Source organism: Sorex araneus, chromosome 4 (assembly GCF_027595985.1).
Source record: "Sorex araneus isolate mSorAra2 chromosome 4, mSorAra2.pri, whole genome shotgun sequence".
Classification (NCBI taxonomy): Eukaryota; Metazoa; Chordata; class Mammalia; order Eulipotyphla; family Soricidae; genus Sorex; species Sorex araneus.
Genome location: NC_073305.1, coordinates 38,398,651 through 38,424,540, shown reverse-complemented (window position 1 = coordinate 38,424,540; position 25,890 = coordinate 38,398,651). Strand labels below are relative to the sequence as shown.

At 51.9% G+C, this 25,890-nt stretch overlaps 1 protein-coding gene across 3 annotated transcripts in view; it reads right to left on the bottom strand.

The window, feature by feature from the left end:
- MYRIP (myosin VIIA and Rab interacting protein) overlaps nucleotides 1-25,890 on the bottom strand; it is a 345,140-nt gene that overhangs the window by 57,431 nt on the left and 261,819 nt on the right. For all 3 annotated transcript variants that reach the window (XM_055135103.1, XM_055135102.1, XM_055135104.1), the window contains 5 exons: nucleotides 22,498-22,595; nucleotides 22,198-22,278; nucleotides 19,441-19,584; nucleotides 10,182-10,314; nucleotides 7,863-8,503 (listed from right to left, as the gene is read on the bottom strand). In XM_055135103.1, coding sequence (XP_054991078.1) covers nucleotides 7,863-8,503; nucleotides 10,182-10,314; nucleotides 19,441-19,584; nucleotides 22,198-22,278; nucleotides 22,498-22,595 — 1,097 coding nt within the window. The remainder of the gene's footprint in view (nucleotides 1-7,862; nucleotides 8,504-10,181; nucleotides 10,315-19,440; nucleotides 19,585-22,197; nucleotides 22,279-22,497; nucleotides 22,596-25,890) is intronic.

Sequence of the window (25,890 nt, the reverse complement as noted above, 5' to 3'; positions counted from 1 at the left end):
GCTGTGTTCAAACACACCTGGGTTGTGCATTACACCACAAAGTAAATCCCAGTAATATCCCCTGTTTCAAATACCCGGCAGAGGAAACGTCTCCTAAGTTCTATGTATTGTTCACAATTTCATAGTGCTAAACGTTTGCAACTAAGACAAAGTAAAAAATTACCTAACCTTCTTAATTAGCTTATAGTTTTGGCTACAAGGAGCATCATCTTGGAACTCATAATCAATTTAGAAAACTTTAAAAATGGCCACCCTACACATCGAAACTTGTGAATTGCAAACAGAACTGTTCATTTCTATAAACACACAATAGATGATGCCAGCTTTTAATTTTAGCAATGAAACTTGATGATTTTTTGGACTTTGCTTTTTAAATTACTGATATATTTTTACTTTCCTGTTTTCAAATACATTTCTATTATATTTTCTACATGTATTAAGAAATATTTTGTAAGCAAGGATTTTTTTTTTATTAGGGGAAGACCTGTAAAGTTTTGTCAGTTGGTGAATTCTTTCAGGCTTTCAGATGGTGGTCATGTTATATAAAATGCTGTAGAAAATTGTAAAAAAGGGCATCTTTGTTAAATAATTAGTAAAATCTGGTACCAAAACTAAACAAGAAATCATGTAGTGAAAATATGAAAATACAAATCAGGACTTTTTGGAAAGGATATACAATCCAAATAGATTTATGCAATTAATAAACAGAAGATTCAAAATTAAAAAAATCTATGATTGTATACTACCCTTTAGTTCCATTCATGTTGTAGAAAATTGACAATTTTGCACTTAAAGATAAGCGTTAACAGCACTACTCACAATAGCCAGAATCTGGAGACAACTGAGTGCCTGAGAATGGATGACTGGTTAAAAAATTTTAGTTCATCTATGCAATGGAATACTATGCAGCTGTTAGGAAAGATGAAGTCAGGAAATTTGCTTATCAGTGGATGGTCATGGAGAGTATCATGCTAAGTGAAATAAGTCACAAAGAGAGGGGCAGACATAGAATGACTATACTCATTTGTGGAATATAAAATATCATAATATGAGACTAACACCCAAGGACAGTACAGACAAAAGCCAGGAAGATTGCTCCACAGTTAAAAGCCTGCTTTATGAGCCAGGGGAGAAGGTATCTAGGATAAGTCAATGATGGTTGGAGAGATCACTAGGATGGGAGATGTGCACTGAAAGTAGATAAAGGACCAAACATGATGGCCACTTGATATCTGTATTGCAAACCATAATACCCACAACTAGAGAGAGAGAGAGTAAGAGGGAAATTGTCTTGCCAGAGAGGCAGGGGGAGGAGTGAGATAGGGTGGGGGGAGGGATACTGGGGACATTGGTGGTGGAGAATGTGCACTGGTGGAGGGATGGGTGTTCGATCATTGTATGACTGAAACTCAAACATGAAAGTTTTATAACTGTACCTCACAGTGATTCAACAGAAAACAGATAAATAAATGTAGCTAGAACAATTAAAAAATAAAAAGATATGCATTAGGGTAACAACAAAGGGCAAAGACAACACAATGGGAGAACTTATCCACAAAAGTGAGTCTGTGAGTTGGGGGGGGGTGTTTGAAAGGGCTGGGGGTTAGGGTCCTTGGGCAGGGAGGTGGGGTACAGTGATGATGGGCTGGTGTAGGGATTATGTTCACAGGAAACCATCACTAAGAGTATCAGAAATCATAGAACTTCAACCAATAAAGTTGATTTTTTTTTTAAAAAAAGGGTTAAAAATCTGATTTCCCTGGGGATGTAGCTGAGGCAGAGCACTTGTCTGGCCTCTGTGAGGCCCTGGGCTCAATTCACTTAAAAAAATCTATGACTGATTTACTACATTGACACATTATCTAAAATTAACTGCTAGAAGTTAAGAAGCAGTTAATAAAATAACTCACACACTTGATTGAGGTGTTTTAGGAAGCTAGCAATAGAGAAACACTGCCCTATTTTGCTAAATTCACTAAATTTAGTGGGAAGCATCCTGCCAGATGAAGCACTAGCAGAAGGTAACTAAGGCAGCAGCAACAGGGACAGGAAGCCCAGAGTGTCCTTGAGGTGCCCTGGTTGGTACCTATATTATACGACCAGCAGGAGAAGGTAGGTCGTTTGCCTTGCACGTGGCCGACCCAGGTTTGATTCCTCCATCCCTCTCGGAGAGCCCAGCAAGCTACCGAGATTATCCTGCCCGCACGGCAGAGCCTGGCAAGCTACCTGTGGCATATTCGATATGCCAAAAACAGTAACAAGTCTCACAATGGAGACATTACTGGTGCCCGCTTGAGCAAATCAATGAGCAACAGGATGACAGTGGCAGTGACAATGGAAAGGAAAAGAGGGAGAATCAGCAAAAATAATTAAAATGAGTTAAAAATTAAAGTTCTAATTAAAATTGTAACAAGAAATTATTGGTGTGCTAAGTTGTAAAACACAAATATAAAATCATACTAGCAAAAGCCAACTCTAAGACATAAAAGATAAGTATATCTCATTTATAATCACTGTATCACTGTCATCCCATTGTTCATCGATTTGCTCAAGTGGGCACCAGTAAGGTCTCCATTGTGAGACTTGTTGTTACTGTTTTTGGCATATCCAATACGCCTCGGGTAGCTTGCCAGGCTCAGCTGTGTGGGCAGGATACTCTCAGTAGCTTGCTGGGCTCTCCAAGAGGGGCGGAGGAATCAAACCCGGGTCAGCCGCATGCAAGGTAAATGTCCTACCCGCTCTTCTCAAGAAAAGAATAAAATTTTGGGTCAGGATGCGACTCAGAGGGAGAGAGTGCTTGCATTGCTCACATGGGGCCCTGGGTTCAACTTCCAGCACTGTAAGTTTCCCTAAGCACCACTAGGAGCGAACCCTGAGGAATGAGCTTGGAATAACCTCTTAGCAAAGCAGAGTCTGAGCCAAAACCAGAACTAAAGCAAAACCTTCTAGAAAACAGACATGTGGCTCAGTGGTTCAATACCTGGAAAAATAAAACAAACAAAAAACCCAACAAAAACATATAGTTCATATATATATGAAATAATGACAATAAAAGTGTAAGAGCTGGAAAAAAATCTACAAAACTTTACTAAAAACAAGTGAAGACAAAGTGACATCCTGAAATAGAGACTCAACATTTAAGGATATCAATTATTCTCAAATAAATACATCTGGTGTAATCCAATCAAAACTAAAAAGTTTTTGTTTTGAAATTTAAGCAGGTTAAAAAAAGTAATTTATATAAGTCAAAAATGATAACATTCAGACAACTTTATAAAAAAATCAACAAAATAACAGCGAAGGGATAATTTATCAGAGATCAAAGTACATCATGAAGTTATTATAATGGGAACACAGCCCTATTTGTCCGTGAATGGGACTTCTTGGTCCCTGGAACAATACAGAGGGAAAACTAGGCTCACAAGATAAAGGAACTTTATTTTAGATTACAAGAGATATTGAAGTCAGCAGACCAGCTGAAATACTTAGTGATCTGCTGACACATGTTTGGTTGAAAAAAACAAAACAAAACAAAAACCAGGTTACCTTACCTCAAATCTTACCTCAACCCTCTAGAAAAGTGCAGCTGGGTTATAGATTTTGAGAATTGGCGCTGGAGAGACATTACGGCGGTTTAGGCACTTGTCTTGCATGCAGTCAATCTAGGTTTAATCCCGGGCACCCCAAATGGTCCCCCAAGCCCCATGGAGTAATCCCTGAGCACAGAGCCAGGAGTAAGCTCTGAGCACCACTGGGTATGTCCCCAAAACAAAAACAATCCCCCCCAAATATTAAAAAACACTACAGAAAATTAGGGGAAAAGTAAGAAATTATTCTTATAACCTCAAAAACAGTTAAATAAAGGGGAAATAATTTATAAACTTATACTAATCAAACAAAAAAATTCCTGCTACAAAAATTTCCAAAATAATAGGCAAAAATGACAGACAAGAGTAGCGTATTTTCAAGGAGTAGCCATCATGCAAAATGGAATTAATTCCTAAAAATCAATATCAAAGACAAATAGTCCAACAAAATAATAAAAGGAACACATACATATGTGCGTGGCATGTGTGTGTCTGTGTGCTTCTCACTCAAGACAAAATGCAAATGGCTTTAAATATAGGCATAAACCCCCTCAACCTCAACAGCTTCTATGAAAATGTTAACTAAAAAGACTGTTTTTCCCCCCTCACAAAAAGTTGGCAACCATTTAACAGGCTGACAACACTAAGTACTGTTGACAACATGAGAAGGCATGCTCACCCAGTCTCCCGCGGGACAGAAACTGCTAGGAGGTTTGGGGAGCTAAATCTGGCAAGTGCTCATTAAAATGAAAGAGCCATATGCCCCTCGAGTCAGCAATCCTACTTACTGTACACTTATTTATTTATTGATTTGTGTTTTGGGGGCCACACCTAGTGGTGCTCAGGGCTTACTCCTGTCTGCTCTCGGGTCACTCCTGTCGGCGCCCGGGGGACCACCTGGATCCAAGGCTCCAACGCGGGTTGCTGCGTGGAAGGCAAGTGCCCCGCCTGTGGTGCTCTCACTCTGGCCCTTTATGATGCTTTAGACACAAGTTCACACCAGGACATGCCCTGCGACCTTGCTTATAATGTCTCAATATCAAACCTCGAGAAGTCCCAGGAGAACCGACTGTCCGTTCCACCCTCCACGGGGCAGTGCGAAACGCAGGGATTGGGCTTTTATGCTCAGCCTGAGCTTTTCCGGGGCCTGGCCAAGGTGGTAGCAAGACTGACTTCCATTAGACCGCTGCTTTCAGATCTGAGTCCAGTAGGGTAACCTCCCTGTCTGCAGCCTAGACCAGCGCTTCCAAGCCCCACGCTCCCCTTTGGACAACTGTGAAAGAGTATTTCCCAGGTACTCCGGGGGGGATCTACAAAGCCGACATCGTTGTCACTTAACTGGAAGGAGGAAGAGATGAAAGGACACGGAGAGTAAAAGGTCATTTTTTTGCTAAAACACAGATAGAGTTATAGAACTTTCTAAACACGCATGTGAATTCCTAAGGACAACTCCAGATAACAGGGATTTAGAACTGTGGTCCAAGGGTCTGTATCTGGACGCTTCCGTGTTGTTTAGTTTTCTTTTTTTGGGTCACACCCAGTGATGCACAGGGGTCACTCCTGGCTCTGCACTCAGGAATTACTCCTGGCCGTGCTTGGGGGACCACATGGGATGCTGGGAATCGAACCCCAGTCAGCCGCAGACAAGGCAAATGCCTTACCCACTGTGCTATCGCTCCAGCCCCGTGTGTTGTTGTTGTTGTTGTTTTCATCGCTATTGTGCAACACAATTAAGACAAAGGACTCAGGAAAGGCCCTGCCACCCCCTTTAAAGGCACGGGGTGGGGGACACTTTAGGAAAAAGAGCTAGTACCAGAGATGATTTTTTTTTTTTTTGAGCTATTGCTAAGAGAATTGGAAGGGAAGACAGTGGGAATGTGCAACACTATCGCCACCTAGTGGGGAAGAGGGGACACTGCCACCGAGGCAGCGGGCGCTCAGGTCTGGTCCCTCTGCTGATCCAGGTCTAGCCGTTCTCCCATCAATGCCTTGCAGAGAGACCCAGGCAGAAGACAACTTTCATGCCGCCTCAGACTAAACAGGAAGCTGCCACGGCGTGCAGACACAACATTTGATGGCTCCACAGAACCGTGCAGACACTCAGAACATCTTCTGGGCCAAGTCGCCCCACGTCCCCGGAAAGGTCTCCCCCTTGAGCTGGCGAGGTCACAGGACTGGCCACTGAACAGACTTTCTATTGCGCCTCTATGGTGGCAGGGATTCCACACGGCAGGTGTTTGGTGGGCTTGTTTCAGAGTGGTGCACACAAGAGTGAAAGAGAGGCCCTTGAACCGTGACAGGCACATAGGTTGCGGAACCCACAACCATGTTACGGGGGCCCGGGTCTGGCTGACACAGCCATTGACAGTCACTAGAGTGATCACTGGGGATGTCCCCCACCTGTACCCTGGGGTCTCGCGGGAGCTGCCTGCTGCCAATGAGGGTCTCTCCCGGCCCACTGACAATTCGCTATCCCCCTTCCCCACCCTCCTCCCTCTCGGGGGCTTCTCAGGCTCTATCCATGCAAATCGGGCTCTGTATGGAGTTAACGCCCACCCCCCACACCCCAGGTCACTGTCCACCAATGAGAGGCGGGGGGCTGAGCACGGAGGATCCCCACAACCTCCCGCCCCTCTTCACTCCCACGCCCACGGCTGCTCAGAGGGTCCCTAGAGGCCCAGTTGCTTTTCCTGTCCCTCCTGGGGCCTTTCTCACTTTCTAGGCTCAAGCTGGCTCCCACAGAAACATCTTTTTTTTTTTTTTTGGGATCACACCTGGCGATGCTCAGGGGTTACTCCTGGCTCTGCACTCAGGAATCACCCCTGACGGTGCTCAGGGGACCATATGGGATGCTGGGAATCGAACCCGGGTTGGCCGCATACAAGGCAAACGCCCTACCTGCTGTGCTATTGCTCCAGCCCCTCCCACAGAAACATCTTACACCCAGCCCCCCCGCCCTCTAAAGGGGCATCCAAGTAGCGCTCTGGAGGTCTGGGGGTCCCCACCGGCGGTTTTCTGCCACCTGGGCTTTGGTTTGGCACAAGGACGCGATGCTGCCTGGGCCCTGGGGTGGCAGAGCTGCCCCCGAAGGCCTGCCCCGGGCTGCTTGGGGAGCAGAGCCTGCCTGGGCAGAAGCACACAGTCAAGGCAGGGGAGGGCTTCCGGTAGCAGGGAATAAGCCGCAAGGACGGCGGGAAGAGGCAGTGGTTCCTCCAGGAGCACAGAGGGACCGCTCACGCCGGAAGGCGGAGCCCACAGGGCAGGAACTCCGGCTCTCCTCTTCCTAACGGCACCATCCAAGGCCCCCTTCGGGGCACGGAAACCTTCAGAGCACAGGCCACAGGCCACAGCCGCACTTGTGAATAGAGAAATGATTATGCGGGCAGACTGCAGGGACTCTGCCTAGTTCAGTGGCCGGTCCCCAGAGGGCCTTGGTGGGGGCGGGGGGTTGGGGGGTGAGCACAGCAGGATACTCTCAGGGAACAGAAACCAAGCTGTTTGGGGGGGGTACTGTTTGGCTTCAGCGGCAGAACACGCGCCTTGCTGTGGGTGGCGCCGGCGCGCACACCCGGTCTCGGGAGCACCCACTAGGCGTCCCTGGCCGCCCCGCCACCAGCATCCCCACCTAACCCTGATCCGAGGGCGGAAGGATGAACTGGCTGAACCTGTAAGCAAAGCAACGTGGTGCATGTAAGGGTGAGTGAGTGAGTGTGTGTGTGTGTGTGTGTGTGTGTGTGTGTGTGTGTGTAACATGGGCGTGTGTGTATTTGAGAGTGTGTGCATGTAAGGGTGAGTGAGTGTGCATGTATGAGTGTGCAACATGGGTGTATGTGTATTTGTGAGTGTGTGTGTGAGCATGCATGTATGTATGAGCATGTGCCTGTGTGTGCATATATGTATGTGTGTGAGTGTGTGTATGAGGGTCTGTAAGTGTGAGCATGTGGATGTGGGCATGTGTGAGTGTGTGAGAACGTATGTGCATGTAAGAATGTGTGTGTGAGAGAGTGCGTGTGTGTATGCGTGTGTGTGTGAGGGACTGCATGGGCGTGTGTATGCGTGTGTGATAGTTTGTGTGTGAATGTGTATGTGTGTGAGTGTATTTGTGTGTCTGTGAGAGTATGTATAGGTGTGAGTGTGAGTGTGTATGCGTGTGTGTACGAGTGTTTGCGTGTGTATGTGTGTGTGATAGTGCCCGTGTGTATCTGAGTGTGTGGGTCCGTATGTGTGTTATGTGTGCTTGTGTGTGAGTGTGTCTGCACACACAGGTTTCATTACCTGATGTGGTCTCAGCTCCTGGTCCTGGGCGCTGGGGGCCGAGAGTTCCTTGCTCAGCTCCTCAGAGCCCCCTCGGGCCCTCCTCCACCTCCTGGCCCTGTGGTCGGCGGCGCTGGGGGCCTCCTCAGGCTCGCTGCTGTCCGAGGTCTCCCTGCTGGCCGCCTGGGGGTTGAAGTTCACATCCAGCTCTGCCTGGAGGCGCATCTTCTGGACGGCGGGGCTCCGGGGGGGCTTCCTGGGCGCCCAGGACAGTCTGGCCCTGCCCCCTGCGTCCCGGGAGGAGCCCGCCGATGAGGTCTCCGAGTCAGAGCACGTCGCCTCCAGGGTGGAGCAGAGCCCGGGTGAGGGGGCGGCGGCGGCAGCGGCTGGGGGACCTTGGTCCAGGCCTGGGGTCTGCGTGGGCCGGGGCCGGGGGCTTCTGCGGAGGCCCCAGGGCTGCGGGCACAGCGTGCTCAAGGCCTCGCTCCAGTCGAAGTCCTCCTCGCTGTCGGAGCCCATCTCGTAGGCGGAGGCAGGGCCGGAGGCGGCTTCCAGGGCTTGGAACGAGGCGCTGGGCTGGGCCAGCAGGCGGCTGCCGGCTGGAGGGGCGGTCCGGAGGGCCAGCCAGTTCCCATCAGGACTCTGCAACAGCGGGGAGGGCCCTGGGGCAGGGGGGAGGGAAACCGCAGAGTTATCAGTGAGCCGGGGAGGTGACTGTCCAAGCCCTCCCCGGGGCTCTGCCCCCATGCGCAAGGCCAACAGACAGTTGGCCCAGATGGGGAAGGGACGTAGCCAGAAGGAAGCCCTGAGCACCTCTCGTGTGACCCCCCCCCCCCGCACCCAAGAACCAAAGATGGAGTCCCTGGAGCACTCACCAGGAGCAACCCCACGCTCAGAGCTGGGAGGAGCCCCAAGCACTGACTGATGTGTCCAATCCCAGACCGCTAGTCCTGAGCGCGCACAAGGAACATTCACGCTCTTAGAGAATCTCCTTCCAACTGACAGGCACTAAAGGGTCTCTTGGAAACAATCACTTTTGGGAAAGCCTTCTAGGAAGACTGAAAAATATTTAATGTTGTTTCTTTTTAAAATGTTTTGCATTTGGTAACAATGGAAGCTGTCTAAGCTGTTATGCAGCTGTTTTTGTCTTTGTCTTTCTCCTTTGAGAGTAGAAATGACAGCAGAGCCTTAAGGAGTGTATGTCTGATACAGGCTATTTTTATGGATAATTTGCTTTTTTTTTTAAAATTTTGTTTTTGGCCCCTACCCAGCAATGCTCTGGGCTTACTCCTCTCTCTGCACTCATAAATCACCCCTGGCGGTGCTCAGGGAACCATATGGGATGCTGGGGATCAAAACAGGGTTGGCCGTGTGCAAGGCAAACTCCCTACGCACTGTGCTATCGCCTGTCTTGATTAGGGAAATGGGTCCGGTGCCGTGAATTGAAAATGCTATTAAGGGTTAGTGTCGTGTGCCTGCCTCCTTGGTCAGTGTGTCCCGGTGAGCCCAGGTGTGAGCAGGTGAAGAAGGAAGCAGACCTGGGCATCCGTGCCCGGGGTGTCTTTCCGGCTTGGCTTCGGCCTCCGTGACTGCCAGCCTTGCCCCGCCTTCTGATACAACTCCCGGAAGGCAGTTCCGCCTACCTGAGCCAACTCCTGGGGGGTATCACTTGACCCAGAGCTCTGGAGTGGAGCTTGAGCCACAGGTGTTGAGACTTAGGAGAGGCATTTGATCGCTTGGTATAGAGGTGGAAAGTTCTAGATTCTAGCAGGAAGCTTGCCCATCCAAGGGCAGAGGGTGCTGTTGGGCTGTGTTGGTCCTGCCAAGAGGACCCTTTCCTGCCCACCCCCCACATGAAGACGGGGCTGCACATGGCGGTGGGCGCGAGGGGAGTGGTGGACAGGGCCCGGGAGGTCTGCAGGCCCTTCTTCTCCACCATCAGGCCCAGAAGCGGATTCAGAGACCCCAGAGACTGGCAGATCCACGAGGGAAAAGGTGTTTTGCTCCCCCACACCCCAGAGCACAGCTAGCTGCCCAGTGCCCATAAAATAAACAGGGTAGGGTGGGGCGGTCATGTACACTGCCCAGTGCTTGGGGGTCCTTGAGGGCTCTCCGGACACACACCAGGGTGGAGTGGACACTGGGAGAACCAGAGGAGGCCAGGGCCTGAGAGGCTGGATTGGGTATCCAGGCCTGCCCAGCAACCTCATAGGACTTATGGCTTGAGCACCTATGAAAGTGTCATCCGCCTCTATCTATCGGGGGCTGGACCAGAGGCCACCACACATCCCCTTGGAAACCCCCCCGGCCCCCCCCCCCCCGATGCTGCTCTGAGCTTACCTGTGTCGTCCAGTCGGTCAATACTCATCCAGCTGCCCCCAGCCCTCTCCTCCCTCGGGGGCAGGCGTGTACCCTCCAGTGACCAGGCCTTGGGTGTCTCTTCTCCCGGGAGAGGGAAGAGGGGCTGGGATTGCTGTGGAAGAAGAGAGGCCAGGGGTGAGGTCACAGGGGTCAGTCATGGGGCGGTGTTGGGGTCAAAGCTTCTGAACTGCAGAAGGCAGGAGGTGGCCTGGCTTTGTCCTGCCCCTGGTGCGGGGGATTGGGGGGGGTCACTGGCTCCCTGGGGTCCCTCCTGCCAGCTGGTTGGGTCTCCTCTAAAGTCTGAGACATGCCGTGGGTGCCCGCCAGAGCCAGCTCCCCAGGCTCCTTCCTCCTGAGCCAACACCCCCACCCTGACCCATTTCTTAGGGTTTCTGTGCCCTCCCGGGGAGCATTTTCCTCTCGAGACCACCAGACCAGCATATGGCTGAGTTCTGGTCCAGTGTGACGGCTCTACTGAGCTCACAGCCTGGGGGCTCCGTCCACGTCCTTGCACAGGGCACCAGATTCCCACACAGTGCCCGAAACCAGGAGAGGAAAAGAAGCTAGTGACATGCGGTCCCAGGTTTATTTGGCCGACCAGCCCCTTCTCAGGGAGAAAAAAAAAATTTAATCAGTTCTCCTTGGAAATCGACCTTCAGGTGAATGGATGGACAGAGATCACCACTGCATTCATCAGAATTTGCAGGGCTGCGGGCTGGAGCGATAGCACAGCGGGTAGGGCATTTGCCCTGCACGTGACTGACCTGGGTTTGATTTCCAGCATCATCCCATATGGTCCCCCAAGCACTTCCAGGAGTGATTCCTGAGTGCATGAGCCAGGAGTAACCCCTGTGCATTGCCAGGTATGACCCAAAAAGCAAACAAACAAACAAAAAACAAAAAACAAAAAAACAAAACAAAACCCAGAGTTTGCAGGGCTGTTCTGGCACCTCTGGGGGTGGTGTGTGTGTGTGTGTGTGTGTGTGTGTGTGTGTGTGTGTGTGTGTGTGTGCAGGGGGTATGGGACCGCCCTCTTTGGTAGATGGGGCTTCATCTGACAAGACAGGCGGGAACTGTCTCCTGAACATTCCACAGCGCTAATCTATAATGCATGAAATTTCATCAAGAGGAAAGAGACCGATGTCTTCTGGATTTTTTCTGTATGGAACTCTTTGTGTTGTTGATGATTTTGCTCTTTTGATTTTGGCAGATGAAAGAGATGGGGGATAGAGCCCAAGGGAGCCCGGTAAAAAACTCCTGGTCTCTATTCAGGCTCACTGAACTCGCTGTCTCCACCTGCTGGCAGGGATGCCAGCCTAGAGCCCCACTGAGCTCTTCCAAGGGGACTTCCTTTCTCACAGGGATGCTAAGGAAGAGGAACTTAATTCACAGTAGCCACGGGGCGTGGGTGGGGGGCATGGCCTCCCTGGGGAGGAATGAAGATCCGTCCTCTTTTCCTACACATTGCACTGGGTACTTCTTCAACTCATTGTATATTCAAGTTACATCTTTTTTTTTTTCTTCCTTTTTGGTTCACACCCAGTGATGCTTAGGAATAACTCCTGGCTCTGCACTCAGGAATGACTCCTGGTGGTACTTGAGGGACCAATATGGGATACCAGGGATCAAATCCAGGCCAGCCCATGTGCAAAGCAAATGACCCGCTCACAGTACCATTGCTCCGGCCCCAAGTTACTTCGTTTTATACTACACTGGCAGTGAAGGAAATAGAAACAAAAAGAGAAAAGAGCTTTATAAGGGTGCTGCAGGCAGCTGTAGAGTGGCTGGAAGCGGGGATCAGCTTTTCTCTGGTTCCAAGGCCACCTCGGCTGCAGCCCCTGGGCCAGGTAACTTTTCTTGTGAGATGAAGAAACCACGTTGCTCCTTCCGCACTCAGGAACTGTGCCATAAAGGCGGGCTTTAACGACTCTGTTTGAGAGACACTCAGGAGAACAGCAAATGCCAGCAGCAGGACGTCTGGGTGATAGCACGGGCTTCGAGGAGCTAGGAGTCTGGGGAGGGGACAAGGATGCCGCAGCCAAGCTCCGAGAAAAGACAGATCGTTCAGAGGGAGAGGGACAGACATAAAATGATGGCACTCATTTGCAGGATATAAAAAAAGCATAGTATGAGACTAAAACTAGGAGAGCAGGAAACGAGGATGAGGAGGACTGGTCCGTGGGTGAAAGCTTGCCCCAAGTGGAGAGGGGGGTGGGCAGTTAGGACAGCGAAGGGACAACTAAGGCAATGACAGTTGGACATGATCACTCTGGACAAGTGCTGAGTGCAGAAAGGAGGTCAAGGGCTATACGCGAGAAACCTTCAGTACCTGTACTGCAAACCCTGAAGTACGAAAGGCGGGGGTGGGGGGGGTGCGGGGGAGTAGTGCCTGATGAAAAAGACAGTTTGGGGGAGGGGAAACTGGGAACATTGGGGGTGGGAAATGTACACTGGTGAAGGATGCTGGAACAATGAAATATAGCTCAGTCACTGCCATCCCGTTGCTCATCAACTTGTTCGAGGGGGCACCAGTAACGTCTCTCATTGAGAGACTAATTGTTACTGTTTTTGGCATATTGCATACGCCACGGGTAGCTTGCCAGGCTCTGCCGCTCGGACTCGATACTCTTGGTAGCTTGCCAGGCTCTCCGAGAGGGGCGGAGGAATCGAACTTGGGTCGGCCGCTTGAAAGGCAAACGCCCAACCTCTGTGCTATTGCTCCAGCCCCACTGGAACTTTATCTGACTGAAACCCAATTATGAACAACTTTGTATCTGTATATGGGACGGTGATTCAACAGAAATACATTTTTAACAGTTTTTTTTTTTTTTGGTTTTTGGGTCACACCCGACGATGCACAGGGGTTATTCCTGGCTCTTCACTCAGGAATTACCCCTGGCGGTGCTCAGGGGACCATATGGGATGCTGGGATTAGAACCCGGGTCGGCCGCGTGCAAGGCAAACACCCTACCCGCTGTGCTATCGCTCCAGCCCCCACCAGTTTTTTTTTTTAACAAAGGAAAGATGGCTCAGGACTAAGGGCACCACTTCACCAGCATGGGGCCTGGCTTTGCCTGCAGGAGAATCCAGCGTAGAACCCCGTATTCCATCATGCTGGGTGCATCCCTGAGCACCAGCAGGTGTGACCTCAAACCTACAATTAAAAAGTGTAGCAAAGCCCCTTTTGCCACTTGTTATCAGGAGAAAGATGAGTTTGCAAAACCCAATCTGGAGGCTCTCAGCTCAGCCTGCCCGGGATCTCAGCTTACCCCCTCCCTGCGTCTGAGTACAGAGCAGCTCATGAAGGGCCACAGGCTGACCGTCGAAAGTCAGGGAAGGTCAGGCCGGAGTTCAGGAGGAATGAGCTCTCCCTTATGAGGGCAACCAGCTTCCGTGCATCAGCTCAAACAGGCCGTGGCTGGGTGCACCCCCCAGTCATGAGCTGGCTGGGGCTCCTGGGCTTACTTGGGTTTTGCCCACTTGACTGCCAACATGCTGCTGGTTTTCCTGTTTGTTTTTGAGCACACCCTCCTGTGCACAGCGATTACTCCTGGCTTTGTGCTCCGGAATCACTCCTTGCAGGGCTCAGGGGGGTTTGTGTGGTTCTGGGGATTGAACCTGGGTCAGCTGTGTGCAAGGCAAGTGCCTGACCCATTGTAGTATCTTTGCAGCTCCCACACTTTTCTGTCTTACTTTGGTCTCATGTTCCTACCAGACTGCAAACAGTAAGGGAGTTGAAGGTCAGTTACGGTGATATGACCAGCTTCTAGGACCAGGTCCTGGCATTGCTACAGAGCACCAAAGGATGTCTGGGGTGGGATGAAAATGATGTGGGTGTGGTTCAGAAGTACCTGACTGTTTTTTTTTCTTTTTAGATCACACTGGGGGATGCACTGGGGTCACTCCTGGCTCTGCACTCAGGAATTACCCCTGGCGATGCTCAGGGGACCATATGGGATGCTGGGAATCAAACCCGAGTCGGCTGCGTGCAAGGCAAAACGCCCTACCCGCTGTGCTCCAGCCCCAGTACCTGACTGTTTTTGGTTCTATATTACTCTCTTGGATAAAACTGGAAAACAAGAGAAAGAAATAGGAAGCAACACCCAAAGTCATATTGGGTTGGAGGCATATACACATACACACCACACACACACACACACACACACACATATACACACACACACATGTGTCTAGTGACCGTTCAGCCAGGCGCCACATCCATCACTCAGCGGGTCACAGCCCTGATTCTAAGGTCCTGAGTGGCTCTGAAGCAGAGCAGGGCCCAGGCTTGTGGGGAACGGGCATTTGGAAGCTTGCATGTGCTGGCTAATTCCTGGACTGACAATCGGAGATTTCAGAGATGGTGCTACTGGCCCGGGGGCCAGAAAAGTGAATAAAAATGAAGAAAAAAATCCTTTTATAGAAAAGCCCCATATATCAAAGGGACTCTGCCCACTTGACTCCCCCCGCTAAGTGAATGGGCAAGAGGGCCCTTCGTGGGGCCCCACCAGCAGTGGGGTGTGGGCTGGTGAGGGGGGTGGGCCCACTCACAGCACAGGTTGGGCCTGATCCAGCTGGTGGTGCTGGGGCCACGATGCTGCCCCCTCACTGGGCAGTGTCAGGCCAGTGCCCTAACACTTGAGCTGTCTACCTGACCCCAATGCATCTTTGCTGCTTTTCCTCACGTCCTAACGCGCCCACTTCCCTCCCAGACTGAGCTCCAGGAAGGCAAAGTGACCTCTTGGGTCACATTCTGGGTCTCACGTTTATGGTCCAATTTGCAGGACTGGGACTTAAGGGTGACCCCAAGGAGCCGGAGGACAGCTGGCAGAGTCTGAGCACAGCCTCACATGAGCTGTTTTCTCTGTACCACCCAACCTGTCCATAGACTAACAAGCTTCTCCCTGTAAATCACCAAGTATGTTTTCAAAGGGGAAAATATTTAATCTCTCTCTTTGGGCACTGGTCCAAACGGTATTTGATGTGTGCATGGAGCTGCTCGTCAGAGGTTTGGGAGATCAAGTCAATGGCACACAAGCTTTCACCATGTCTATAAAAGCCAGAACCTAGAAACGAAAAGTCCCTTTTGGGACCCAACCGTCAATCGTGTGTTTTTCATGAGCATCCAGAACATCCAGCTTTCATCTTTTATTTCAGGCATTTTAAAATCTATTCCAATCCCTGTTTTGTTCTCTAGAATAAACTACGTTGACAATCACAAAAGGTCCCTAAGAAACCTTCAACGGGTCTCCGGACTCTTAACTGCTATGCTCTAGAATTTCTGTCCCGTGCAGGCTGCTAAAGCCCCAGTTCTGGGACTAACGTGCTGCAATGAGCACAAAGTCCAGCAGATGGCGCCACAAGAAAGCGTTTACTAGCACATTCAACCTCTGGGTTCCTGGAAAGTAGATTGCCTGAACAATTTTTTTCACCCTCACTTTTCCCCGTGTCCACCCTTCCAATCCCATGCACAGTTTTCTTTATCGCCCCTCTCTCTGCCCACCCCAGGCTGCATACGAAGAGCAGAACTAGTGACACCAGTGTCTGTCCACGAATGCCCGGGCCCTGGGGAGGATGGTGGAGTTCCTGGGTCCAGGCAGCTAGCACGCCAGCCAAGTCTTGCCAAGATGGACGCAGTGTGGATTACCAACAGACCCTCTCCAAGTGCTGAGGGGTGGTGGGGGGCTTACTCAGGAGTGGGTGGATGCCTGAATCGTGTGGGACCTTGGCACGGGGGCTCAATCTCAGTCTTGCTCACCTGTGCCAAGGCCAGTTGCTCGCTAAGTATTCATCCAAATAGGAGCAAGTATTGAGCTCCACCAGGGACTCATGTAGTGGCCCCGATTGTTCCCATCCAACCAGAATAATGTGGGAGTCAAGTGAAGTCAGGGCGATGAGTTTGCCCAGCAAAAGAGTGGTCAGGGGGGCAGTGACCTGCCACAGTCAGCCTGGGCCCTGCTCACCCAGGCCTCTGCGGGGCCCACCTCTGACCTCTGGGGAAAGCTGCCTCCTGGTGAACCTCTCCAGCCCAACCGGACTCCCCGCTCACACGAGCTGCCTCTGAAGTTTGGGAGGAAACAGGCAGGCGGTCATTCCCTCCTTCACAGCCGCTACAGCCCTGCGAGCCACACGTCCCTCTTGCAAGGGGGCGCGGGAGCACTGAGTGCTGCAGCTAGCCTTCTTGCCAGCAGGGCAGGCTCTCCGAGGCATGGGGCACAGCTTCCAGATAAGCTTGACTCTCCGGGAGCCCACCCACAGCCAGGAAAAGAGGGTTTTCCTTACCCAGGGCAGAGAGGCGGAGGGATCGATAAGAGGGCTCCGGGGGTTGAACATGGAGACCACGCTCCTCGGCTTTGTAGCTGCAGGGCCGGCGTAGCCAGGAGGTAGGCTTTAGCTACCAGACGGATGCCAGTCAAGACAGTGAACGTGAGGGAGAGAATGATGGTGTGTGTGTGTGTGTGTGTGTGTGTGTGTGTGTGTGTGTGTAAGACAGAGGCAAACGGAAGGGACGCAGGGGCTCAGACAGACGTGGCTGAGTCACCCTGCTCAGTGTCTGCCTGGCCCATGCCGGCATCCTCTTGATTATCTTATTACAAAGACTCTATTTTGCAAACCCCACCTCCCACCCACCCCGCCCAAAGGGACCGGCTTTTAAGGACCTCTGCGCAGGGGCATCTCAAAGGAGATGACATCCTCAGCCAGAGACCCACACAATAGGGAGGAAATTAAAGAAAGAACAATTCTCCTGCACTTTCTTTCAAGAGAGCAGTTGAGGAAGGCCGTTTTGAAAGGGATTGGGCTGAGTTTGGGTGTCACAACAAAGCCCAAGTAGCTACAGCAAGGGCTTCTGTGCCTCATTCTCCGAGTCCCTGGCATCTCTGGGGAAGGGAGGAGTGATGCTGGGGCAGGGCAGGGGGCTGCGGGCACAGGCTCCGGGTTCCCCCAGACCACTCGGTCTGTCTGCAGATGCCTGGGTTTTAGTACCTGGTAGATGGACCCGTGGGGTGGAGTTTGAACAGGGGATTGGGATGTGTGTGTGTGTGTGTGTGTGTGTGTGTATGTGTGTGCGCGCGTGTGTGAGTGCATGTGCATGTATGTGTGCGTATGTTTGTGTGTATGCACGTGTATGCGTGTGCACACGTGCATATGTATGTGCATGTGTGCATGAGTATCTGTGTGCGTGTGTGCATGTGTGTGCATGTGTGTGCATGTGTGTGTGCGTGTGTCTGTGTGTGCACGTGTGCGTGCATGTGTGTGCTTGCATGTGCATGTGCATGTGTGTGTGTGGGAGCTAGGATGGGAATGGCTGCAGGGAGGTGGGAGATGTCCCTCCAAGTCCCTCCAAGATGTCCCTCCAGCTCCAAGTCTTCCCTCTGGACTGCCAACATGGCACCTGATCAGTATCTGCTCTGTTTTCCTGCTCTTTGCTTACCACGCCCTCTTCTAAAGCCGGAGAGCAGCAGTGAATGACAGAACTTTCCAGAATGATAGAAATGCTCTACATCTGCACAGTCTGTCTAATGCACAGCAACCGGGGTCGACTGAGCACTTGAAACGTGGCCGATGTAATGCAAGAGAACCGGCCTTTTCATTTCCATTTTCCTGTGGTTCACGGAAAGAGAACTGTGTCTTGGGCACGCGGGGAGGAGCAGCGTGGCCCCGCAGACTCTGCCAGGGACCCCGGAGATTAGAGAATGGACCCAGGTCCCATCCCCAAAGCTGCTAGCTACATGGAGCTTTTTAAAGTTTTCAATTAAAAACAAAACTTGGGGTTCATATCCAACGGTATTCAGGGTTCATTCCCGGAGGGACATGGGGGACCACGTGCGGTGTCAGGATCCAGCCTGCGTAGGCCACAGGAGAGGCAGGCCCCGCCCACTGCACTCTCTCTCCTGCCCCCTAGGCCCAGGGCTGGGGGGGAGGGGGGAGGTCTGCTCTGCTCCTCCCTGCAGCCTGCAGCACCGACAGCGGCCAGCCTTTCCCGTCTGCTCTCTAGGCCCAGTCACTGTTAGCCTGTCCCGGAGTCCGTGTGCCCCACCTGGAGCTGGAGGGTCAAAGGAACATGATTCATGTGCTGGGCTCTGTGGCCCACAGCAGCTCCGGTGCTTCCGCGGGAGCCTCAGAGGAGCCCCAGGCCCAGCTCTGTGTCCGCTGGGCCCCGTATCTCCCCGTGTGCTGCAGGGGCTACTCAAGCAGCAAAGAACTGTACAGGCTGGGGGCAGGGACTCCCTGCAGTCCTAGAAAGGGCCCGCGCTCTGCTGCCTTCCTCTCCTTGGACACAGGGGCTGACCCACACCCCTATGTCCTGTCGACGTGCGACCACTTGGTGGCGCTGCAACGTGCCATTCAGCATAGACCTTGCTGTTAACTGCAGAACCACCAGGCCCCCTGACTGCAGGGAAAATGACCTTGCCCCACATCCCTTGACGCAACCGTGATGACAATTCCTTGTCTTAGGATGTCCTTGCTCCACCGTCGCCCCGACGTCACTGCTGTAGGGGATGCCATGATGTAAGCGCCCCCCCAACCCCCGCCCTTTGCTAGTGCGTAATACTGAGCATGCACCGGAGGGATGAGTTTGCAGAAATGACCTGCAAAACGGGCATTTGTGAGACCCCCTGCCCCCGCCCCCTGCGGACGGTCCCAGACACTCTTCCTCTCTAGACTCGACCCACAGGTGAATAAAACCTTGTTTCCCTGCCAAGCCTCTGCCGGGGTGTGCCTAGTCTCCTGTCTCAGCAGCGTACATGGCACGGGGAGCCCCCGTGGATGCCCCTCCGTTTCAGTGAAGCCGGGGAGCGGGGTTGCAAGCACACATCGACCCTTAGAGATGCTTGTCACAGGACTCACGGTGACTCTTTTCAGGATGAATTTGTAAAAATGCCTGGAAGGGCACCAGGGGCAGGGGGCGGGGCAGGGGGGTACAACAGTACTAAGTGCTTGTGTGCATGCTTGGCATATGTAAGGCCCCGAGCTGGATCCCCAACACACAGGACCTCTGAAACACCACCAGGACACCAGGAGTAGTCCCGGTGACCCTGAGCACTGCTGGGAGCACCACTGGGGTGCCCCCCCCGCCGCCCCAGTGCCGATAGCCATCTATCTGCATTTTCCCTAAAATGTCCATACTCTTCACAGTTGGGTAGATCTGCCTCCCGGCCCCCAGGTCAAGGACGGTGTCTCCCATCTAAGGGCAGCACGTGTGCGACAGCCCTGTCCCGGCACGACGGGGACTCACCCAGAGGGAGGTGGACGCATGGTGGCCTCCCGTGGTGGCCGTGCTCCCCTCAGCTGCCCCCTGCGTGCTGCAGCTCGGGGCCTCGGCCCACTCGGGCTCCTCGCCGGCCAGCTGCTCACTCTTGTTCTTCTGTTTCCTGATGATCTGGGGAGAAGAAGGGAAACGCCAGGGCTAAGCGGCCAGGAGGCCTCTGGAGTAATTCGGCATCATCTTTGATTTTTTTTCTTTTTCTTTTTCGCCCTGAAAACACTTAGTATCGACAGAGCCCACCAGCCTGCTTTGATCTGCCTCATGATGTAACAGCAGATTCTAGCCTAGAACATCTCACAGCCCCCCCATGGTTCACAGATGACGATGCTCACAGCTTCTAGTGCTTTCCGTGCCAACCAGGGGCTGGCCTCTGGGCTGGGACCCCGCAGGTCGGGCCTGGGTCGACTTCTGTATTCTCATGCTCCTACCCTCGAAGATGAGAGATGGGCGCAGAGAGGTAAAGCCATGAGGTAAGGACACACAGCTCCGGAGGAAGGGAGCTTAAGGCGGTAAACTCCTGGTTTAGGAAGCATCTGGACGAGTCCTCGGGGACGGTTTCGGCTTGTTGGCACCCCACACTAGGCGGAGCACAGCCGGTTGGACTTAATGAGTCCATTTGTATGGTATGAGGGTCTCTGGGCTCCCCGCTGCTGGCAGGCAGGGATGTATCTGAGAAAATGCAGAGGCACCAAATGGGCACACTGCCCCAGGCCTCTCAGGCAGCCCAGGAGGGTGGGGCCTGGGGCTAGGAAGACAGAGAACTGAGTGCAGTGCCCCGTGGCAGGGCGGGGCCAGGTGGAGGCCCATCCCTACTGCCACAGACCCCCGGGGCTTCAAGATTGTCCCAGCTCCCCTGGCAGCCCCCTCTGCCGGCCCGGTCCCATCCCAGCATTGGGTGTTGTGTGTGTGTGTGTGTGTGTGTGTGTGTGTGTGTGTGTGTGTGTGTGTGTGGCGGGGGCGGGGGCGGGGGCGGGACCGAGGGCACTGGTTCTCGAGTCCCAGCTATCCTGGGATAGAGCTGAATCCGGATGGACTGTCCACTGAACTGGGGTTGGATGAGACATTTGGGGGACTGGAGTGAAGAAGGGACACGAATGACTGTGATCCAAAAGGGAAGGTGAATCATCCAACACTCATCCTACGACCCCTTGTCACATGACTCTGCAGCCCAGTCCAGGGCAGTCCCCTGCCCTGCCATGTGGCTCAGGTACCCTCGATTGGACCCACAGAGAACAGAATGTCAGGACATGACTGTGGTCTGCAGCTTGCTAGAGAGCCACAGCAGAGACCCGAGAAAGAGAGAAACTCTGGGATGATTGTATAGCACTCTCATCCCGTTGTTCATCGATTTGCTCGAGTGGGCACCAGTACCGTCTCCATTGTGAGACTTGTTGTTACTGTTTTTGGCATATTGAATAAGCCACGGGGAGCATTCCAGGCTCTGCTGTGCAGGTGGGATACTCTCGGTAGCTTGCCGAGCTCTCTGAGAGGGACAGAAGAATCGAACCTGGGTCGGCCACATGCAAGGCAAATGCCCCACCCCCTGTGCTATCACTCTGGGATGATAAAAAAAATTTTTTTTTTAAAGGAGACTTTGGCCTTTGATACTGGTTGCTGATACAGAACTGCAAATTTTTGGAACTGTAGGCGGGAGAGTAGCAAATTTGTGATACTCAAAAGGAAGGAGGGGATGAAGGCCAGTGGGCAGAGAAAGCCAACCAGGTTACTACTAGAAGGTCAGAAGTTCACTCTGTGCACCCAGTCACACAGGAGGGCAGGTTGAATGGTCAGTATCCCAGCCAGTCATGGCCACCTCAGCGAGACATGAAAGAATCCACAGAACAAGGAGACTTGGGGGGCATTCTAGCTGGGGTGCACGTTCATATGTGGACAAAGGCGGTGGGCACAGAGGGGCTGGGGGTCTCTGTGTGTGCTTTCCACATGCCTCGTGCTCCGGCGTCTCTCCTGACCACTAGTATCCTTTAATTCACTCGCTGTGAGTACTGAGCTTTTCGGGGGTCTACAAAGTTCCTCAGGGGAATTCCAGAGTCGGTGGATGTTTGGAGAGAGAAGCAGTGTTGTGGGGGTATCTACAACCTGCCTCTGCCATCTGACTGGCGGTTGCCTGTGGAACTGAGTCTCCTGACTCCTTGATGCTGGCTCCCTGTAGTTGGGGTTGGAACCTAACTGGACTGTAAGATGCACACTTGGGTTTGGAGAAGTCCTTGTTGACTAGCGCGGGGGTGCTGGTGTCTTGGCAGCGATGAGCCAGGGACTCCTGGCCAGGGACTGCCCAGGGCACGGAGGGCGTTCCCCAAGCTTGTTCAGTGAGAGACTATTTGGGAACTGTGAGGGGAAGAAACATATTCTCTTGCTCTGTCTGTCTGTCTGTCTGCCTGTCTCCTCTCCCCCTCCACCCTCAATCTCTCTCTCTCTCTCATTAACAATGTTGGCCACATGGGGGCTAGAGTCATAGCACAGCCGGTAGGGCATTTGCCTTGCATGCTGCTGACCGGGGTTCGATTCCCAGCATCCCATATGGTCCTCCGAGTACCAGCAGGAGTAATTCCTGAGTTCAGGGCCAGGAGTAACCCCTGAGCATCGGTGTGACCCAAAAAGAAAAAAATAAGAAAAAAATGGTGGCCACACGTTCTCTCCAGCTCACCAGAGGCCTTGGCCCTGACAGGGTGGGTGCATGGCAGCGTCTGGACGCCAGATTCCTCCTACCTTCTGCAGGATCGTCGTGGCCAGCTCCTCAGTGAGCTCCTCCTTGTGGTCCCGCAGGTAACTGGCCTCGTTCTGCTTGTCCTGCAACGGGAGGGGCAGAGGAGGCAGATCGTGGGCTGAGTGGGCATTACGGGTGTGTGGGGGGGGAGGGGCGGGGGCATCTGCGTTCTCTTTCCTGGACATCAGACCAGGGAGGCTGAGGGAGGTGGACGTTCTCTAGGGCTCCTGTGCGCTTGCTGTCCCCACACCCTGCGCTGTCCCCTGGTGACCAGGACCCTGGGAGGAGAGGGAATGTCCTACCAGGCTGTCCCCACAGGCTTCCGCTTTGGAAATGGCCTCCTCGATGGCCTCTTCCGCCACCCGCAAGGCGACGGCCAAAGTGTCCATCATGCTATGTCCTGGGCAGGAGAGAAAAGAGAGAGCACTGTCTGAAAGGGAGCACTGAGCAAACGGTCCCCAGCTGAGATCTCTCCGGGGCAAGCACGCGAGCGCCTGCACCTCTGCTCCCCCAAGAACACACTTTCTGTGATTCTCTGAGAGCTGCCAGCTCCCCTGTCACGACTCCAGCCACTTGGTCCACTGCTTCCAAACTGAGCTGGTTTTGGGGGGGAAAAAACCTGAGGACGTTGCCTTTGAAAAGTCTTCTCAAATTCCTGCCCTCCCACACTCTCTTCTCCCATCGCTTCCGGTCTGGACAACCTTCTGGGTCTGGGTTTGCTTTGACAAATGCTAGCGAGGCTCCATCCCTCAGGACCCCACGGAATGTTCTCAGAGAGCAAAACTGGACCACACCCACCATCATATCTGCTCACTAACCAGCGCCCTATACCCAGAGTGGATTAAAGATCACTGAGCTTTAAAAGGACATGGTGCAAAGGAATGGCAGTTCCTTTCTCAAAGAAGAATGGCTCCTTTCTCGGAGAAAGATTGCTTTACTTTGCGCATATCGACAAGGACAAATGTTCTAAACACATGGGCTGTGCCTATGGTTTAATGCAAATGCAAAATCCTTGGAAGAATTTGTTGTTGATTTCTTGTTTGGGGGCCACCCCTGGCACCCAGGGATCATTCCTGGTGGGCTCAGGGGACCATATGGGATGCCAGGGATTGAACCTGGGTTGGCTGCATGCAAGACTAGCATCTTACCCATCATACCATCTCTCTGGTCCCCTTTGGAAGAGATTATTTTAGACTCTAAATCAGAAATAGCCATCAGAACGGCTCTGGCCAGTTACACCAAGCTCGACCCCATGGTGGTTCCCAGCTTGAGGGTCACATCCACCATCGCAGTCGAGTCTTACTGCACAGCTTCCCACTCAGCAAGGACCCCTAAAAAAGATGGAAGTATCGAAGCACAGAGAGGTGGGGGTAACTTGCTCAGATCATATTGTGAGAGAGTAAGAGACGGAACACCAGATAAAGTGTGGTTTGAGGACCCGCACAGGATGGGAGATGCGCGCTGAAAATAGACTATAGACCAAACACGAGGGCCACTCAGTGCCTCTACTGCAAACCACAACACCCAAAAGGAGAGAGAACAAAAGGGAATGCCCTGCCACAGAGATGGGGTGGGGTAGAGGGATGGGGTGGGGATGGTGGGAGGGATTCCAGGAACATTGGTGGAGGAGAATGGGCACTGGTGGAGGGATGTAAACAAAATGCAAACATGAAAGGTCATAAGTTTGTAACTGTACCTCAAGGTGATTCGCTAATAAAAAATAAAAATTAAAAAAAAAATGAGACTATGAAAGCTGTTGTCTGCATTTAGGGCTCTTATCTCCAAAGCCCATGATGTTAATGAGGAAAGTGAAATAATACAGGTATCAGTGACTTAGACAAATAATGCTATCTTTATTATGAATCTTTATTATGAATCCTTGTTTTTTTTTTTTGTTTTGTTTTTTGCCTATGGCAACAAGAGGAAGGAGGAGTTCCCAAGTCAAGACATACCCACATGTGATCAAATTCTTTTCGGAATTTAGTGCTTGGAAGAGTTCTGCTTCCACAACATATTAGAAAAAATTCTTGCTTAAAAATATGACTTCCTCTCCGAGTTTGCCCCAGACACCCAAACCATATCGGATACAGCTCTGCGGGTGTGTGAGGACTGGGGTCTGGGTCTCCCCTGGCCCAAACCTCTGGTTTCCATTTACAACCTCCAAGTTGTAACCTTGGAGGTTGTAACATTTACAACCTCTTACTCTCTCACATCATTGGACATATGCCTATCTCTTTTTTTTTTCAATTTTTTAAATTGATTTTGCAGCCTGCTACCTTGCTATACTAGTTTATTGCCTTTTCCCTCCTTAATTTTTATTTAAGATCCATGATTACAAAGTTACTTGTAGTTACGTTTTAGGCATGCAATATTTTTTTCTTTTTCTTTTTTTTATTGAATTACCGTGAGATTGTGGCCAACCTGGGTTCGATTTGTCCGTCCCTCTCGGAGAGCCCGACAAGCTACCAAGAGTATCCTGCCCGCACGGCAGAGCCTGGCAAACTCCCCGTGGCGTATTTGATATGCCAAAAACAGTAACAACAAATCTCACAATGGAGACGTTACTGGTGCCCGCTAGAGCAAATCGATGAACAACGGGAATGTCCTACCAGGCTGTCCCCACAGGCTTCCGCTACAGTGCTACAGTGCTACCGTGAGATACAGTTACAACGCTTTCATGTTTGAGTTTCAGTCACACAATGACCAAACACCTATCTCTCTATCGGTGCACATTTTCCATCACCAATGTCCCCAGTATCCCCCCTCCCACCTGACCCTCCCCCTGCCTCTATGGCAGACAATTCCTTCCATACTCTCTCTCTGCTTTTGCATATGCCTATCTCTTAAAAGCTGCCTCACGTTCTTTGTAGAGTGAGCTGAGGTGTAAATACATCAATTCATTAATGCATCAATCCCTCAGTTAAAGAAAAATTCAAGATTCTTAAAGAACACAACCGTGAAGAGGAAGTGGCTTCCAGCAAACATAATGACGTGTGTGGACAGACCCAGGGACAGAGCCTGTGCATAAGAACGTCACTGGCCGTCTCTGACAGACACGACAGAGATCCGTGTGGCCTGTGCCCCTCTGGGCCGACTGAACACACTCTTCCCTCCCCCCCACCCCCGCTTCCATTCAGCAGAGTCTACAGAACTCAAGCTGCCATCCCACCAAGTGCTCCCCAGAGACAAGCCAATGTATTTTTCATAGAAGGGGGCACGCCGAAAGTGCTCATCACAATTTACCAATTGCCTCCCAAGAGCCCCGGGATTAGGTTTCTTGAGGGTCCCCTGTGGTGTCCTGGTGGACCAGCGGGGTCCGCACTCAGACAGTCTAAGCTCAGGGGTGCTCGGGTGCCTGAGTGCCTGCTGTGAAGTGAGGGGTGAAGCCCGTGAATGACCCTGTCCACAGATCTCTGTATCTGTGGTCTGGGGCGAGGGCAAAGTGGGGACATTTGGGACATTTTGGTTTAAAGTGGAGAAGCTCTATAAGTATCTCAGGAAAAAAAAATACAACTGGTGGGTAGGGAAGGAGAATAAGAAGGCAGCAGCAGGGGTCCAGGGTTCAGATAGTGGGGCAGTCAGCTGGATGTGCCTGGGCTGGGATACCCCGTTGAATAACAAGGTGTTGCCGCGAAGGTATTCTGCAGATGTGTCTAATACCTAAAGGAGATGACTTGGAATCAAAAGAGATCACC